The sequence below is a fragment of the Lissotriton helveticus genome, chromosome 3_1, assembly GCF_964261635.1.
Source record: "Lissotriton helveticus chromosome 3_1, aLisHel1.1, whole genome shotgun sequence".
Classification (NCBI taxonomy): Eukaryota; Metazoa; Chordata; class Amphibia; order Caudata; family Salamandridae; genus Lissotriton; species Lissotriton helveticus.
The window spans coordinates 23,501,794-23,519,468 of record NC_136061.1 but is presented as its reverse complement, the minus strand read 5'-3'; the positions used below and the strand labels follow the sequence as shown (position 1 = coordinate 23,519,468).

Here is a 17,675-nt window from a genome sequence, read left to right as displayed (position 1 = left end):
AACATGAGCTGCAGACAACAGATGGAAAAACTATGACAGGGATGAAGAATTAATTAGGTGTGGACAAGATATGGAAAACAGGAGATGGAAAAAACAATAATGTATATAGAGAAGAAGAAAGCAGGAGTGGTTGACAAGAGATGGAAAAACCACAATGTATAGAGAAGAGTTCAAGAAATGATGAGGTCCAGAGAAGAGGTGGAAACACCAGGAGGTTCAGGCAAAAGATGGAGAAACGCAAGGTCCCTTCAAGAGATGCTGGGACCATGAGCTGTTATTGTTGAGTACTCTTATAACGCGTAACAGCTACTCCGAGGAGTGTCCTGGCACAGAACCAAGAGGAGTCACTGAAACACAACACACAGGAGAAGTGTGGCTCACCGGTTAGAGGAGGCAGACCCGGACGCAGAGGTCAGACCCGGGATCAGGGTTCAATTCCCGACACGGCAGGGTCTTGAGCTCAAAAATGTCCACGGACTCGATAATTCTCGCCTCGGCGCCTACTCTAATCATGGGTTCACACTCTGCAACTCTGGGCAATAGCTTGCTTAGTCTCCACAACGGCCCCACCGCGATGGGATGCCTAGCTTTCACCATGGGGATGCCCAGTAGGGGTTATCTCGCAGGGAAAAGCCAGGACGGGTTCCCAAAGCAAGCGCCTTGAGACATTACGTGAAAGGCGCTATATAAGAACGTATGATTCACGATTTACGATTTATGGAAACCGGTACATTTTTTAAAGTTTCTTAAAGGCTAACGGGACTTGGGTATTGCGCAATGAGAGAGGAAGGGCATTCCAAGCCTGGGCAGCCTTGACAGCCAAGGTGCAACCGCCCAACTTTTGACGGAAGAAGCGGGGCACCCTAGCTAGAAGAAGAGCTGAAGAGCGCCGTTGTCTCAACGGGACATAGAAGGAGAACCGCTTCTGTATATAGGCAGGCCCACAACCGTAGAGGGCTCGATGAGCAATGACAAGGGATTTAAATTTAACCCGATCCGCCACGGGAGCTGTTGAAAAAGGATGGCAAAACCACAAGATGCGGACAAGAAATTGAGAGTTCATAAGGTATGAACTGAAAAGAATGAAACTCAAGGTAAAATACAGCAAAGTGCAAAATCACAGCACAAAAAGTATATAAGGAGAAACCAAAAGATGCTGAGAAGTTATTAGCTGTAGATAAGAGATGAAGAAACTATGAGGGCCAAGAGGAGGAGAAATTGTGATGTGCACACAGGAACTATGAGGTGTAAACTAAAGACGTTATGGCCGTGAGGCACTCATGAAAACTGGTAAAGTGAAGGGACTAAGCAAGAAACCACACGTTTCAGTAATTAGATGGCAAAATACTTAGTTCTTGATAAGAGATGGATAAACCACAAGGTCTGTACAATCGATGGAGTATTCTTCAAGTACAGAAAAGAGATGGCGAAATCATGAGGTGGAGAAAAGAGATGGGTAAATTGTAAGGTGTGGGCGAGATGAAAAAACACACAAGGTGTGGACAAGTGATGGAGAAACCACAAGGTGAAGACAAGATGCAAAATCATAAAGTGCTCTTATGAAAGATGGTGAACAGGAGTTGCATAAATGATATTTGAAGAGGGCAAATGAGCAAAAGACCAGAGCTACAGTAAAACCTCTAGGTGATGGGAAGACCGAAATCATGAGATGCAGAGAAACAAGGAGAAACCATTAGGCAAAGAGAGGCCAATAGACTGGGGGCAAACATGAGATGGTGAAACAAAGCGGTGCAAATTAAAGACTACGATGTGCAGAAAGACAAAGAGAAAGAGCAGATGACAGAGGTAGACAATATGACACGGCAGAAAGCCAGAGAAAACGGAATAAGGAGAGCCCACGAGAAGGAGGAAGGAGTGATAGGAAGGCGAGAGATATCACAGTTTACCAAAGCTTCAGGCCCACCGTAGTTTGAAGTCAGATTCACAAGTCGTTCTTGTCATGTAGAATCCGGTCAGACCCCACAATATTGAACATAAACATTACATGCATTTAAAAAGCATCATGGAGCTGAAAAACAGGTGTTTATTGTTACACAACTCAATGATACACGTTTTATTTACCTTTGAAACATGAAAGGCTTTGACGACCCGCTAGGACTGAAGCCTGTGCCCAAGAGATGAAACAGACTCCTAGAGCAGCTGTATCAGCCCAGCTCTATGGGCCACTGTGCTCAAGTAAGGATCTCACATCCGAGTACAGAGAGGGCTGTCATACGAAGAAGATCCATCGGTGCAGAACATAGCTGTTCTAATGCAGAGACATTGTTTGCTTGCCTACATCACTCCTGTTGTGTAGTGTGCCCTGGCTTCGCGGGAGCGCGGGTGGATGAGAGCGCGGGGTGGATGAGAACGCGGGTGGATGAGAGCGCGGGGTGGATGAGAGCGCGGGTGGATGAGAACGCGGGTGGATGAGAGCGCGGGGTGGATGAGAGCGCGGGGTGGATGAGAGCGCGGGGTGGATGAGAGCGCGGGTGGATGAGAACGCGGGTGGATGAGAGCGCGGGGTGGATGAGAGCGCAGGGTGGATGAGAGCGCGGGGTGGATGAGAGCGCAGGGTGGATGAGAGCGCGGGGTGGATGAGAGCGCGGGGTGGATGAGAGCACGGGTGGATGAGAACGCGGGTGGATGAGAGCGCGGGGTGGATGAGAGCGCGGGGTGGATGAGAGCGCGGGGTGGATGAGAGCGCGGGTGGATGAGAACGCGGGTGGATGAGAGCGCGGGGTGGATGAGAGCGCAGGGTGGATGAGAGCGCGGGTGGATGAGAGCGCGGGGTGGATGAGAGCGCGGGGTGGATGAGCGCGCAGGGTGGATGAGAGCGCGGGTGGATGAGAGCGCGGGGTGGATGAGAGCGCGGGGTGGATGAGAGCACGGGGGATGAGAGCGCGGGGTGGATGAGAGCGCGGGTGGATGAGAGCGCGGGGTGGATGAGAGCGCGGGGTGGATGAGAGCGCGGGTGGATGAGAACGCGGGTGGATGAGAACGCGGGTGGATGAGAGCGCGGGGTGGATGAGAGCGCAGGGTGGATGAGAGCGCGGGGTGGATGAGAACGCGGGTGGATGAGAGCGCGGGGTGGATGAGAGCGCGGGGTGGATGAGAGCGCGGGGTGGATGAGAGCGCGGGGTGGATGAGAGCGCGGGTGGATGAGAGCGCGGGGTGGATGAGAGCGCGGGGTGGATGAGAGCGCAGGGTGGATGAGAGCGCGGGTGGATGAGAGCGCGGGGTGGATGAGAGCGCGGGGTGGATGAGAGCGCGGGTGGATGAGAGCGCGGGTGGATGAGAGCGCGGGTGGATGAGAGCGCGGGTGGATGAGAACGCGGGTGGATGAGAGCGAGTTGTGGTTGAGAGCGAGGGGTGGATGAGAGCGCGGGGTGGATGAGAGCGCGGGTGGATGAGAGCGCGGGTGGATGAGAGCGCGGGGTGGATGAGAGCGCGGGGTGGATGAGAGCGCGGGGTGGATGAGAGCGCGGGTGGATGAGAGCGCGGGGTGGATGAGAGCGCGGGGTGGATGAGAGCGCAGGGTGGATGAGAGCGCGGGTGGATGAGAGCGCGGGGTGGATGAGAGCGCGGGGTGGATGAGAGCGCGGGTGGATGAGAGCGCGGGTGGATGAGAGCGCGGGTGGATGAGAGCGCGGGTGGATGAGAACGCGGGTGGATGAGAGCGAGTTGTGGTTGAGAGCGAGGGGTGGATGAGAGCGCGGGGTGGATGAGAGCGCGGGTGGATGAGAGCGCGGGTGGATGAGAACACGGGTGGATGAGAGCGCGGGGTGGATGAGAGCGCGGGGTGGATGAGAGCGCGGGGTGGATGAGAGCGCGGGTGGATGAGAACGCGGGTGGATGAGAGCGCGGGGTGGATGAGAGCGCGGGTGGATGAGAGCGCGGGGTGGATGAGAGCGCGGGGTGGATGAGAGCACGGGGGATGAGAGCGCGGGGTGGAATGGAAAGTGGAAGAGGAAAAACAGAGGTAAGGGGACAAGAAGAGAATGCAGAGCATTAAGGAAGATGTTGTTATGAGGGAGAACAAACTGGAGGGATATAAGTGGGACAGTGGGGTGAAAAAGTGTTGAAAGCAGTGTGGGGCAGTCAGTCACAGTTTTCAAAATTAAAGCAAGAAGAATACAAATTAAGGCAAAAATGCAAGTCGGAGCTTAGTTCTGCTGTTTCTTAATACATGACTTTGCTTTCAGGTTAGTTTTTACTTCGTCCTCATTTGATATCTTTGACTCCATAAACACTGCAGTGGTGCATAAAATTATTGGCTTGGGAACCACTTGGTCTTTTGCTACAAGTTAAGCCTGGAGCCCACCCGTCCATCCACAGGAGACTCCGCCTTTTGTTGCTGATGTTACTTCCAGTTATTTCAATTTAGATCTTGGCGGGCGGGTTTCTCCGTCATAACGAGGACTGGTATCCCATTCGCCAAAACAGAAATCCTGTGGGATATTATGGGTTTGCATTTAAACCGGTGGGAGATCGGTCACCGTTGTGACCGAGTAACCCGCCTGCCAAGAATTAAATCCGGCCTGGAGTCTTTTCCCTTTTCAGAGCTTTCCTTCCTCATCTCAAACCTTCCTCATAGGTTGCTATTTTACACAGTAAGTCCTATTTCCTCTTAATTAACCATGCTCATGGGTGGCCATCCTGTTAGTGTTTAATCAAGGATGAGAAACTGCCTGGTTGCTACAGTCACCTAGGTGCCCTCTGGCAGCTTGAGAGATTATCTCAACCCACTTACATCTTCTTGAAGGCACCAGAAGTCTCCTTGACATCTGCAATCATTGCTCTCTGCATGAATAAGCCCTGGGTCCTCTCTCAAAGTTCTTTATACCTGCAGTCTCTGACCCCAGAGAATGTCCTACATGAAGTAAGATTACCACTCCTTACAACACAGGTCCAAGTTGTGAATGACTCCCTTAAGTGTCCAATCCTGTACTGCGGGCACCGCTCTTTGTTTCATATAAGTGGATATTGACACCATGCACAGTGGTCACCGTGCCCCAAATCATACAGACGGTTGCACACCAACAGATGCCCTAATGGCGTATATTTGGAGGCTGGATGACGGACAGCTGGAACACAACGCAAGATCTGCCAGTCGGAGACGCCTTTAAGGTGTTTCTCAAAACAAGGCTGAAATTCTAGTTTGATAATGGGATTGATTCAAAACGTACCTCTAAATCTGCAGTTGACAGCGCATGCCCGTCCAGGAACAGCTGTAATCAAGAGAAAAGCTAGTCAGAGCTCCTTACATAGCACTAAACCATTACTGCATCCCAAACCGGACAAATCACTTCACACACTGCTGCACTCCAACCAGCACCCCGCAACCCACAACCTAAAACTACCTCATCCACTTTAGCTGTTACCACCACCCCACAATCATTCTCAAAACTAGATCTATTGCAGCCCCCACACCTTGCCTCAATCTTGGACATCAAACCAGAGAAACCAACCTACTGCTAAACCACAAAAATCACAAACCACACGCCTGTATCAATAAGGCACCATTTGTCTGCACAACCTATTATCACCACACTAGGACGGCACCCCTGATGTCAGCACCGCAAACTAGACAACCAGCTCCACTCAACTACTTCACCAGAAACTAGGAAAATCACAACACTTCACTGCTACAAAAAGAATAGCACAATTGTGTTCATACAGACACTCCAGTTTTTTTACATCTCCCCTTTTTGCTGGTCATTGATCACCTGATGACTATTTAAACAAACGAGACATACACAAAACATCTTTCTTCAACTCATGCTGCCACTTTTCAGCTGATGACAGCTCATTCAGTGTGGATTTAGACAGTGCCACTATGTGCTTGGGCCTCAGGGTTGAAGCCGCAGACTTCCAATGACAGGTGATTCAATACAACAACATTACGGCTGGCATCGTCTACCCTAACATTTTTTCTCAATAACTGGGCCACGCCCCTGCACTGTTCCCCATAAAGAACCATGGGAGATTGAACCAGGTATGCGTATCCAGGATCTATGAAACTCTGTGGGTCATTATGCACCGCAGAACACAAGAACCACATGCACAGCGAGCACTTTAACACCATAAGCACAACAACTGTGCTAAGGCTATCACCATTAGCTTTCTGCCCACAGGTCTGATGCCAATGCCAGTGACCCAACGACGGATGCTTCTTGGCACTGCTGGCAGGGTTGACATCTCCTCTGCCCCAGTCCGCCACTCTAAGCCAGCCTGCATGACCCAGGAGCAGAACACAAGCTGGCAACTCCTCCTTTCTGACTTACTTGCTGAGATCACTATATGTCATCTCAACTTGATCACGCCAACTCATCCCGTTCAAAGCTCTTCTCAGAGTGTACTCATGAGAGAATTCAGACTTCACAACAACATCATATATTAAGCTAGGATCCACCATGAAGGAGATACTCCAGATTGGCACCATCTTGTCCAGGTTTGACAACAAGGTGCCCAATATCACTTCGGAAGTTCATTTGATGTGCACTGAGATTAACAAGTTACTTACCTTTGGTAACTTTATTTCTGGTGGGTACTCTAACCATAGCTTCCTCACCTTAAGAATAACAACAGGCGGCAGACTGGGTCTGGAAGATTTTCCAGCATAGCCCCTGCACACCGACGTGTGGCGTCATGCAGCTCCGCTTCGACTCTGGAAGTGACTGGAACTGTAGATTGGCACCACCCAAGCATGTCAATGTCAGTTATCTTTCAGATACTGTCAGCCTAAAAGTAATCAATTGCACCAGTGTGCGGATCTTTAAAGTGGAACCTCTTTAGATGCAGAAGGAACCATTCCACCTAACAGGAAGGAGGGAGGGCCGTTGGATAGGGTATACATCAGAGAGAACATTATGGAACGTAAGTAACTTGTTCTTTTGATGGACGCTCCTAGAGCAGACACCGAAGTAGTACCTCCCCAGGTGGGACGGCGGAATGACGCAAACTAAAAAGTCTTGCAGTAAAGAATGGCCCAAAAGCCCTTCCTGTTAGACCTGGTTGTCAAGGTAGAAGTGCTGCATGGAAATAGGCACTGATGCCCATGTTGCCACCTGAGAGCTATACAGAACAGATACCCTGCATGCCAATACCGTGGTAGCAGCTTTTTTCCTGATGGAATGGGCCCTCACCCTTTCGGGAAGCTGCTTCGCCAGCACGTAGCAGATCTGATGCAGAGGACCTCCCACCTGGGTACAGTCCTCTTCCGCACGGACTTCCTTTCATCGTCCACAGAACCTCACCAAGAGCTGCTGTCCAACCGGTGGTTCTTGGTCCAACATTGGCGACAGCTGTGTTATAGCTCAAAGGGAGAACACACAAGAAGGGTAAGGATCAAGTTAAGGACCCACTGTGGCATGACAAAATGTTCCGGGGGAAACACAAGAAACAAACATTTGAGAAAATGCATTACAATAGGTAAAAGCAGAAATGCCGAAAGGGCCAACAACTAACCTGTGCAGTGACCACCGCATGTCCTTACGGGCCCAAAGATAGACGAAATAGCAAAACATTTTGGCTTCCAAAGGTTAAGTGTTACGGGCGCCACATCAAGCCACAACTTTGTTCCAATTTCTGGCATAAACAGATATCATGAGAGGCCCCCTGGCTACCACAATGACATCCACTACTTCAGGAGGGAGATAGAATGCAGTCATCTGCTGCAGCTCAGTTTTCATGAAAGGAGATGTAGATTGTACAGCCCTGGGTGCAAGACACAGCTCTCTCTGCTGCAGAAAAAGAACATCCATCCAATGCCAGATCAGATGACAGATGTTCATGCCTAGAAGTTCCAGGTATCACACTCTACTGGTCCATCACTATGATGGCTTGGGCCTAGTTGGTCCTGATCTTCTTCAGAATTCAGGGCAGAAGATGCAGAGGTGGAAAGGCGGACCCACACTCCACTATGTGAATAGAGAGAATGTTCATGGCAACTTCTGCTTCAGAACTCGGGTCAGAAGAGGCAGAGGTAGGAAGGCATAGACAAGTCTCATGTCCCACGCCAAACAGAATGAGTCTCAGGGAGGACCTTCTTGAAAACTTCAAAGCAGAAAATGTTTGACACTGCACTTCCTCAGTGGTGGTACTTCCTCAGTGGTGGTGAAGATATTGAGCCAGAACACTCCCCATTGTTGGATGACATCCTGCATCACCTCTGGGTGCAACTGCCATTTGTGATCCGCTAGACATCACCAGCAGAGTTCGTCCGCATCAGTATTTGAAGATTCCCCCGCGTTGTTTTCAATTAGGGAGATACCCAGACTATTCAGGCAGCTCCAGAGGAACAGAGCCTCTTGGCACAGATTTCATGTAGGGTCAAGCACTCAAAACCATTTATTTAACAGAAAAAGTACAAATCCTCCAAATATGTATCCCTTGCTCGTAGTAAGAGAGCTTAGAATCAGTCCATTCTCCAGCAATCTAAAAATAGTTATAGTAGGAGCTAGCTCCAAAGCCACATTCGAAACCGCTTAAGAAAGCTACAAATGTCGGCACGCTTGGGTTGTGTCTACATACAGCATCAATTGTCACTTCTGGGGCAGAGCAGAGTTGACGAAGAGCTGCACGACATCACCTATTGGCTGCCAGGGGCTAAAATGAAAAATATTCTGGATCCACTCTGGCACCTGGGGAAATTCTAAAGGTGAGGAATCTGTGGTGAGAAGTATTCATCAGAACTCTGCACTTCACAAGCGTCTTGAAACCTCTGACAACAGACTGAAGGATGTTGAAAACTGCCTGGTTAATCTCCCAGATTTTGGCTAAGTAATGGATCTTGAAGAACTTTCAGGGCTTCCGTCTGTACGGCGTACCCGAGGTGCTCAAAGGCAATGACAAGTTAAGCATCTGTCTCATCTTCTGCGAAGCTACTACAAAGTATCTTCTCATCTCCTTTAGAGTTCCAAAGCTAGCATCATGTTAGAGACACTCCATATTCAACAACTGACCCAGGGCCATTATTGCAAGCCTCTTCCACCATGATCATTCACAAATAATTTTTGAAAGCAGTGAAACAGAAGAAAGACCTGTTCATGTTGAAAGACAGCCCCTCCTACATATCCACACACTTTGAGTCCACTGAGACAAATGTACAGTAAAAACAAGTACTGGCAGGTGGACCCCAACTGCAAATGGGAGACATTAGATATGGTCTCACAAAACCGGCACCAATGGTCATCACATACAAAGAGGAGGACGAAGGAATAAACATTTCAAGTCATGGAAAATGTTCTCTATCTGCTGGACGTTCATTACATGAACATCACCAAGCCCGCAGGCGATATCCTACCAGTCATACTGTCTGATGAACCACGAGGGCCGCCTCCCGGCAAACACCAGAATACATCTCAACGGGGTCCATCCCACAGGCGGACAGACAGGGCTCCCTCAGATTGGGAACTCTGACCAGGGAGAGGGACAAGTCCAGTTCTTTTCTCAAGGGAGACAAGGAGCTCAACCCAAGCCCACCCTTGGCCTTGCAAGTCAGATCCCTTCCTATCCAGGTTACCCTCTCCACTCTACCATTATACAAGACTTCTGGCTAGCCCTCTCTTCTAACAATGTTCTAAAGTATGCCGAAGTCTAGTGTGAAACATCCCATTGAATCCACATATGTTTGGAGGGCTTGTAGTGGCTGAACCGTTCTGTGTTGAAGATGTACAACCGCGTTTTAAGAAGAGTGCCATTACATGGTCTGCTGTCAGTTACAGTCTGTTATACTTAGGAGCTCCGAGCGGCACCTGGAGCCCGTCGCTGGGAAATTCCCTTTCACTTTTATTAAAGCTACTGAGGCTTCCTGGTGGGATTCAGTCTGTGGACTGCAACTGGCATCCCCGTGCCTGCCACCCACACAGGGTTCCCAGACCACTCAACGCAGGGCCCCTGTCCCTCGTCCTAGACACCACATCTTCGGCTCCATCCCCCAGCACCTGCCATCCCAGCAGAGTTTAGCACTCTATCCTAAGTAAACACATGAGTGATCGAAAACTACAAAACAGAGATCACACAAGGATTTTTACCACCACATACCCCTACTACACTAGGTGGGTCACCAACTTAAAATGTTCATTCATAGTCCTTCTTCTGTAATCCAGCCCTTCCAATTCTATTCCCTACACACCCACGGGCTACCAAACAGCTCATGGTACACCCCACCAATACGGCCAGATATCAAGCAATTTCCACTGCTAGCGAAACATCTTTTACACCCTCTAGAACGTCTAGTAGACCCCCCAAATCAGCTATATGCCCCCTACGTCCACCAGCCACTAGCACTTGTCCCGTTGACACTTGTCGGCTAGAGTGTGAACAGCTAGTCACACTTTTCTAAACATAAAAAGTTCCTGCAGTACTTTCGTGAGAATCATTGCAATTAAAGTGGGATGTTGTAGAGTTTGTAGAATATGATGATGTAACATGGCGTATAGAGCCTTGGAATGTGAAATGCAAAGGCCCTGGAGCTGAGAGCTGTACTGGAGCTGGGAGGAGCTGGGTTATTTGATGGACAATGAAGACAAATTTGCTTTAAATGAAGACAAGTGTACTGTTTCTACACAGGGTTATCAGCAGTAGACTTACCCCGTCTACTCAGCAACAACAAGCCATGTCCGACAAAGGTGCCTGACAGGACCTTAGCCCATAGGGTCATGCATGCCCAGAATACACCCACGGTTACCATCTTCTCTAAACTGTCTTTATTAGCGGGAGAATTCGGTGACACATCATTTATCTGGAGCCGCTCCTAGATTAACCAGGGCCTCCTGATATTTACAATGGGAATGGCAGAGCCATGCTGACAGACTCATGGCAGACCATGCCTTGCTGGACATTTGACATCCTTTGCCTCCCACTGACAGGGCTACACTTTTCTGTCTTGTCCACACAGTAAGATGCCCAGGATGGATCGCTTTCTTCTTCACAGGTATCTTCTACCTACGTTGGCCATCCTTCATATCACGGAGGGAGGTGTATCTGGACAACTCTCAATATCACTAGGTCTTGATTTGGCTCGTACAACTCATCTCCATGAGCACTGCCGTATGAGGTGATGGCAAACAGATTTCCTTCTGACAAAAAGACACTTAGGTGAAGTCTCTATATATGTTCCAGTCAACGCACCCTCCTTAGGGTCGACTCAGATGCTGTGCGCAGCAATAAAAGGCCACACAAATACTAAAGAGAGGTAGGAATGTTTAAAGCATTAAAAGGCAATCAGAAGGGGGATGAGGAGGAGAGTTACACCAGTGCCTAAATGAAAGCGGACTGCAGAATAGTCATCCATGGAACAACTAATTAGGATGTGAAGGACACAATGTAAGAATATTAGTGACAAACGCTGGCGCAATTTGGAAACAAGAAACAGACAAATTCTATCTTGACTCTGTTTTAATTTTTTCACACAACATGCCGAATAGGAACCCTTAAGGCGCAATGAGCATTAGAAGAAAGGTAGGCGGTCTGCTTGTAGAACAGTTGCAGTTTCAAAGAACAAGGGAACCCTCTAGGTAGTCAAGGACCAAGGGTACTAGTATTATAAGGCAACAGCGGTCCTTAACTTAATTAGATACTAAACAAGCAGTTCATGAAATATAGACAACAATGTACTATCGCCGCTGACACGAGCCATTTCGCCTGGCAGCAACTCTGGATTACTCGATTGTGAGTATCAAGAGATCGGCTAAAACATAGCATACGGATTCTCCACCGATCCTACAAACTACCCGCCCCCCGTTGGCAGCACTCGCCACGGGTATTGGTCCAACAACACCTCCCGGTTCTCATTCTCCTCCGGTATACACCGCCGGCCCGCAGGACCCCCAGACCTTCCATCCCAAGATCCTGTTTACCCTGGGTTATCTGCTACAGCCTTGGTACCGGCCAGGGCTCCCAGCACCGCTACTTCCTCCGCTCGTTCGCAAGGCTTGCATAATATAATTGCAATACCAATACTCAGGCAAATGTAACCTTAGTCCTGATGATGATCCCTTATTGTTTTGGGATCGAAACGCCGTCGACTGTTTATGTAGTTGCACACCAGTGTTTCCATTGTGTCACTAAATTGTGTTTACTGCATGGGGACAGCTAGGCTATTCACAAACCCTTTAAGTAAGCGTCCCCCCGCTTGGAAATTGCCTGACTTACCTTCTTTTTACCTGTCTTGATTTCTTTCCTTTTTTCTATATAATATATACTATACCCACTGTAAATATTGTTCACCTTATCCCCTTTTGATCTTCTTACATTGATTAAATCAGTATCCGACTGGGTACCTTTTGGCTTATAGTACACATTGTTGTCTATATTTCATTAACTGCTTGTTTAGTATCTAATTAAGTTATGTAGAACAGTTGCGACAGAAGGAATCTCGGCTTTCAATAGCGGCAGTCTGAAAAGACACTGGAACTCTACTCTCATTCCCTTGACACTGAGGAGGAGTTTGCTCTATACAGCCCAGGTCCCTGACTCAGTTACCAGGGAAAAGACCTTCACACGCTCTTTAGCCTTAACCACATTAACTGAGGAAGGAGCATCTTATTGACAGGTCAATGACTCAAGGAGAAATTGAACCGTGTCTGACCTTCATTCTATTAAGTCACGAGGGACGGATGGCTTTCCAGACTTATTTTATAAAGCTTGCAAGCCTAGGATTGTCCCTTGAGCTACATAGGTACAGGCTTGTAAGGATCTATTTGAATAGGACATTTTCACTACTTCCTAAAGAATAAACTGCTCGACTGCCCTAGCTACAGAGGAATGTCCTTAATAAATGTTGACTTCAAAAGCCTAGCTGAAGTTTTAGTGACAAGACAGCCACACCTTATCCCTTTGCTGATCCATGAAATGCAGGGGAAGTTAATCCTGTGACCATTACTGGGACACTTTAACACATCCAACGACACACCGTTTCCCAACGGATGAGGCGCTGAACATTTCTTTAAATGTAGAGGCAGCCTTCGACCACGTTGAATTGGGGTACTTTTTCCAGACGTTGGTGAGGGTGGGCCTCGGTGCTAACTTTATCTAGATGGCTTTCTAGTTGTATGATTGCCATGCAACTTCTGTTAATTACAATGGCTTCCTATCCAAGTGTATTGTTATAGGAACACAACAGGGTTACCATGTGTTTCACTTTTTGTTTTTACCAGCACTAGAGCCCCAGGTAGCCGACGTAAATTCAAAGGCATCTATTAAGGGAGTAGACACTACAGAGGTTCACATCAAAGTGGTTCTCTAAGTGGATGATCCTTTGCTCACCCATTTGGTCTAAACTGGCAGCTGTCAGGGGTATAGCGATCACATTCCTATCCCGAAAGCTTCTGTTGATGCCACATTTTTGGGCTCAGACTCATCGATGGCTGATGACAACACTAAGCAGCAGCTACGTTGTGCATACACCACCACTGGTGCACCCCCTCTATGCCAGCTCCTAATAAACGGCTCACAGAGATGCCAACGGAGAATGATTACAGAAAAGAAGGGACCAGCTGACAATGTTTGGAAATCCTTTTCTCCGAGACCAGAACAAGAGTATAAAACCTCTTCTCCCACGTAAGACCATCCTCTCCGACACTTAGTCCTCCTAGTCCAACGCAAGTGAACACCATGGAAGTCACTGTCTCTACATCTTGCTAGACAGTGTTGCTGTTGTACCAACTTGTTTTCTTTGCATTTCTTTACACCATGTATGCTGGCCTCTGGACCATGTTGGTTCTGTGCACGTGTTGAGCCCCCTTACTACAAACCTACCCCCATCTTCCTAAACCCCTCATTCTTTGCCCACCTCCTTTACTATTACTCTTGCTATGAAAGTGATGATGTATGAAGGAGTACTGATGTATGTATTGATGATTGAACCGTGTCTATTTTGTTTTTTCTATCTTAGTAAAGAAATGTTGCTAAAAAGTTGTTGTTGTTTTTTTAAAATGTATATGTATTACACTTGGCGATACAAAAGGGGATGATGGACGGAGCGTTTTAACAAATCAAACACTCACCCCCAGTCAACTGATCTGGGTTTAATCCATCACCATTCTTTAGTTCACTCAGCCACCCCAGTTCAGACATGGCCATATGCAAATCAGTCTGACCCTGTACCTCATGGGAACAGTCCAGCCCGAACTGCCAAGCCATGTCTTCCCTGGACCGGAAACAAGCATCCCGGGAGCGTTTCGGATTCATAATCCTCATCATCCAGGCTATCTTTACTATTACTCTTGCTATGAAAGTGATGATGTATGAAGGAGTACTGATGTATGTATTGATGATTGAACCGTGTCTATTTTGTTTTTTCTATCTTAGTAAAGAAATGTTGCTAAAAAGTTGTTGTTTTTTTAAAATGTATATGTATTACACTTCACAATGTTTTCAAATACAGTGCCGCGGCTGCCTTAGAAGTGCAGCTGTTGCCGAGGATGCAGTTATATTCTCGTGCCACTTTATAAAAGAGAACTCCAAGCTCTTGGTTAGGCCTGTGCTAAACAGGTATCACCCACGCACATACACTTCATTCTTGGAGAAACTATGCCATAGATCTCAGGCTTAAGAGGTTTACTATCTCTCTGCAGCTGTTTCTATTGATGAAATAACTTGTTCTACTTACAACTGGACATCATATTATGTTATTGTATTTATTATTCAAAATATTCAATAGACAATGTGTCATAATGGACATGCTTTCAAGCAAGCACCAAACTCTCTCAACCCAGATATTCATTCAAAAAGGTAACCACTCAAACCCTGCACCAAACACTCACTGCGGCACTTCTGCACACCCCAAATCTGGCAAATGCCATCAACGTTCTGAAGGAACTTTAAACGTAATCTCTTTGCTACGTCACACTAAACCTCTCCATTCCCAGATAGTTGTCTCACAAAAAGTAACCCACTCTCCTGCACAACTAAACACACAAAACTATGCCATCCTATTCTTGTACTGCCAAACATTCTTTTTCCATGCATTACCACCCAGCCAGTCCACTTTTAAACCCTTAAACATCCCCCATGAAGCCAAAAATCTTACAATCCTCTGTCTTCACTTGCAATTCCCAAAGCACCATAAAGACCTTGAATTTTCACAAGTAGTGTAGCACCAAGTTTAAGAAACCCCAAAGCCAGTCACGCCAATCCAGAATCTAATCCAGTCCAGATCTCATTCATACCTGAAAAAACACAACTTTTTGAGCCACAAAGATTACAAATTAATGCACATACCAATTGTGAACAATTACACATTATACGCACGTTCGGTTCACACCCCAAAATTCTACAAGTCGCATCAGAATCCAGATCTTCCCCCTGAGGGCTAAATTCCCACGTTGCTCTATACTCATCCCAAACTCTTGCCTCCTCCTCTTATACTCACTGCCTCAGAGACAGCCCTCGGGGACAGATGTTGAACAGTGGCCGGGCGATGATCTGCATGGAACGACAGTGGGTTACCTTCCAGGTGGATCTAAAAGAGAAGACAACTGGTAAAACAAAATGGTGCCTGATCCTAAGACGAGCTATTCCTCATTTATCCTACACATATCATATATGAAAATTCACTACTCTACCCTCAAACAATAGCATCTAGAGATAACTCTCTTGTTGAGGCCTCTCATACCGTCTAATCCAATAATGTTGTCGATATCCGGCCTTCCACCTTCGTCACCACCACGAGTGATGTCCTACCCTCACACCACCACGAAGTTTTGATATCTCCCTCTTTTTCACAGTTGCTCTCCAAACCACATCCTGTGATACGCGCTCCTTGCCCTCAATACTCCCAAACGATACCCCCTCCTCTCCCACCCCTCCCAAGCTCCATCCTGTGATATACCATTTTCAAAAATACCTCCGCCCAGCTCCATCCTGTGATATGCTCTTTTCAATACCATCTCGCCCCAATCCATCCAGTGATACTCGTTCGTTACCAATGCTGCTTTTTACATCATCCAGAGATTTCCCCTCCTCGCTAACATCGCTCTCCAGCTCTAATAATAATAATATTAAAGACATTTATTAAGCGCACAGCTACCCCAGACGGGGAGTCCTGGCGCTATAGCAGACAGAGAGCAGGGCGAGGAAATGCGCAGGGCTAGTCAGTCCGACTAAAGAGCCAAGTTTTCAGAGACTTGCAGAACTCTTGTTCACACTGAATCAGATGTAAATGGGGGTGTAGTTTATTCCATTATGTGGTAGCGCCCACCTCAAAAGATCGACCTCCCATTCTAACTTTCGAAAACCGAGGGATGGCAGGGAAGTGTTTGTTGTTAGACCTTAAAGATCTAGATTGTTGATAGGGTCAGAGTCTCCTTCTTAGGTAGGCCGGCTCTCTTCCTTTATCTGCCCGAAAAGCAAATGTCAGAGCCTTAAATTCGATTTGCTTGGCAATTGGCAGCCAATGAAGTTGTCGAAGATAAGGAGAGATGCGGTGACGGAGTGGAACACCGCAGACTAATCGGGCTGTGGCATTTTGATCGATCTGGAGTCTGCGGAACAAACCCAGTGGGAGACCCAGGTATAAGCCATTTGCATAATCCAGGTAAGAGGTTATCAACGCATGGACCACAGTTTTGCGGGTTGCATTAGGCAAATAGTTGATGAGTTTCCTAATAATTTTGATTTTACCAAAGCAAGCGACCGAAACCGTTTGAACCTGCGTCGAGAGGGATAAATGTTAATCCCATCTAACGCCCAGATTCTTGACCGAGTCCTTAGGTAAAGGGGCATTGCCTAATTCATCAGGCCACCATAAATTCGAAGGGAGGGGAGAGGGTTGGTTAAAAAACAAGACCTCGGTCTTAAAAAGTTGCGGTCCATCCAGGCGGCAGTGTTCTTAAGGCACTCTTTTAGTGGGTCAAAGGTAGAAGCTGACACATCACTAAAGGTGAACAATAACTGGGTATCATCAGCGTAGGATGGTATTTTGATCCCAGATTTAGAGAGAAGTTCTGCCAGGGGAGTTAGATAAACATTGAAATGAAGCGGGCTCAGGGCCGTGCCCTGGGGAATACTCCAATTAAGAGGTTTAATGGGAGAAGTGTAAGGGTGGGTTCAGACCCGTTTACGGTCAGATAAAAAGGATGATAACCAGTTATCTGGATACCTATGTCTTTTAGGCGATTCAAGAGGATGGGGTGGGAGACGGTGTCAAATGCTGCAGATAAATCTAACAGCACTAACATCGCCTTAGAGCCTCCATCCACAGCCCATCGTATTGAATCAGCCATTTCAATCAGAACTGATTCCGAGCTGAAACCAGTGCGGAAACCAGATTGAGATTCATGAAGACGGCCATTGGTCTCAATGAAACCAGCCAATTGCTAATGCACTAGTTTCTCCAAGACCTTTGCAGGAGCGGGGAGTAATGAATTAGGTCTATAGTTACTAGTGATTTCCGGATCAGCGTTGACACTATGACATCCCTCGCTTGTCACCGCTGCTCCCCAAACCTCATCCTTTGATATTCCCTTCTTGCCCCACCCACTGGAGGCTCCCCAGCCGCATTCAGCGATATCACCTTCTTACCTCCAGTGCTCCACAGCCTGCTCTGGATATCCCCTCTTTGACCTACCCCCATCCTGTTATATTCCCCCCTCCTCACCATCACCATTCCCCAGCTTGTCCTGTGACATCCCATCCTCATCCCACCGCTTTCCACCCCATCAAGTGAT

At 47.6% G+C, this 17,675-nt stretch overlaps 1 protein-coding gene across 1 annotated transcript in view; it reads right to left on the bottom strand.

The window, feature by feature from the left end:
- The window catches only part of STK11IP (serine/threonine kinase 11 interacting protein), a 291,281-nt gene that overhangs the window by 140,983 nt on the left and 132,623 nt on the right, over nt 1-17,675 (bottom strand). The window contains exons 10-11 of the mRNA XM_078683491.1: nt 15,380-15,469; nt 5,190-5,231 (exon numbers count right to left, since the gene is read on the bottom strand). Of these exons, the coding sequence (XP_078539617.1) occupies nt 5,190-5,231; nt 15,380-15,469 (132 nt within the window). The remainder of the gene's footprint in view (nt 1-5,189; nt 5,232-15,379; nt 15,470-17,675) is intronic.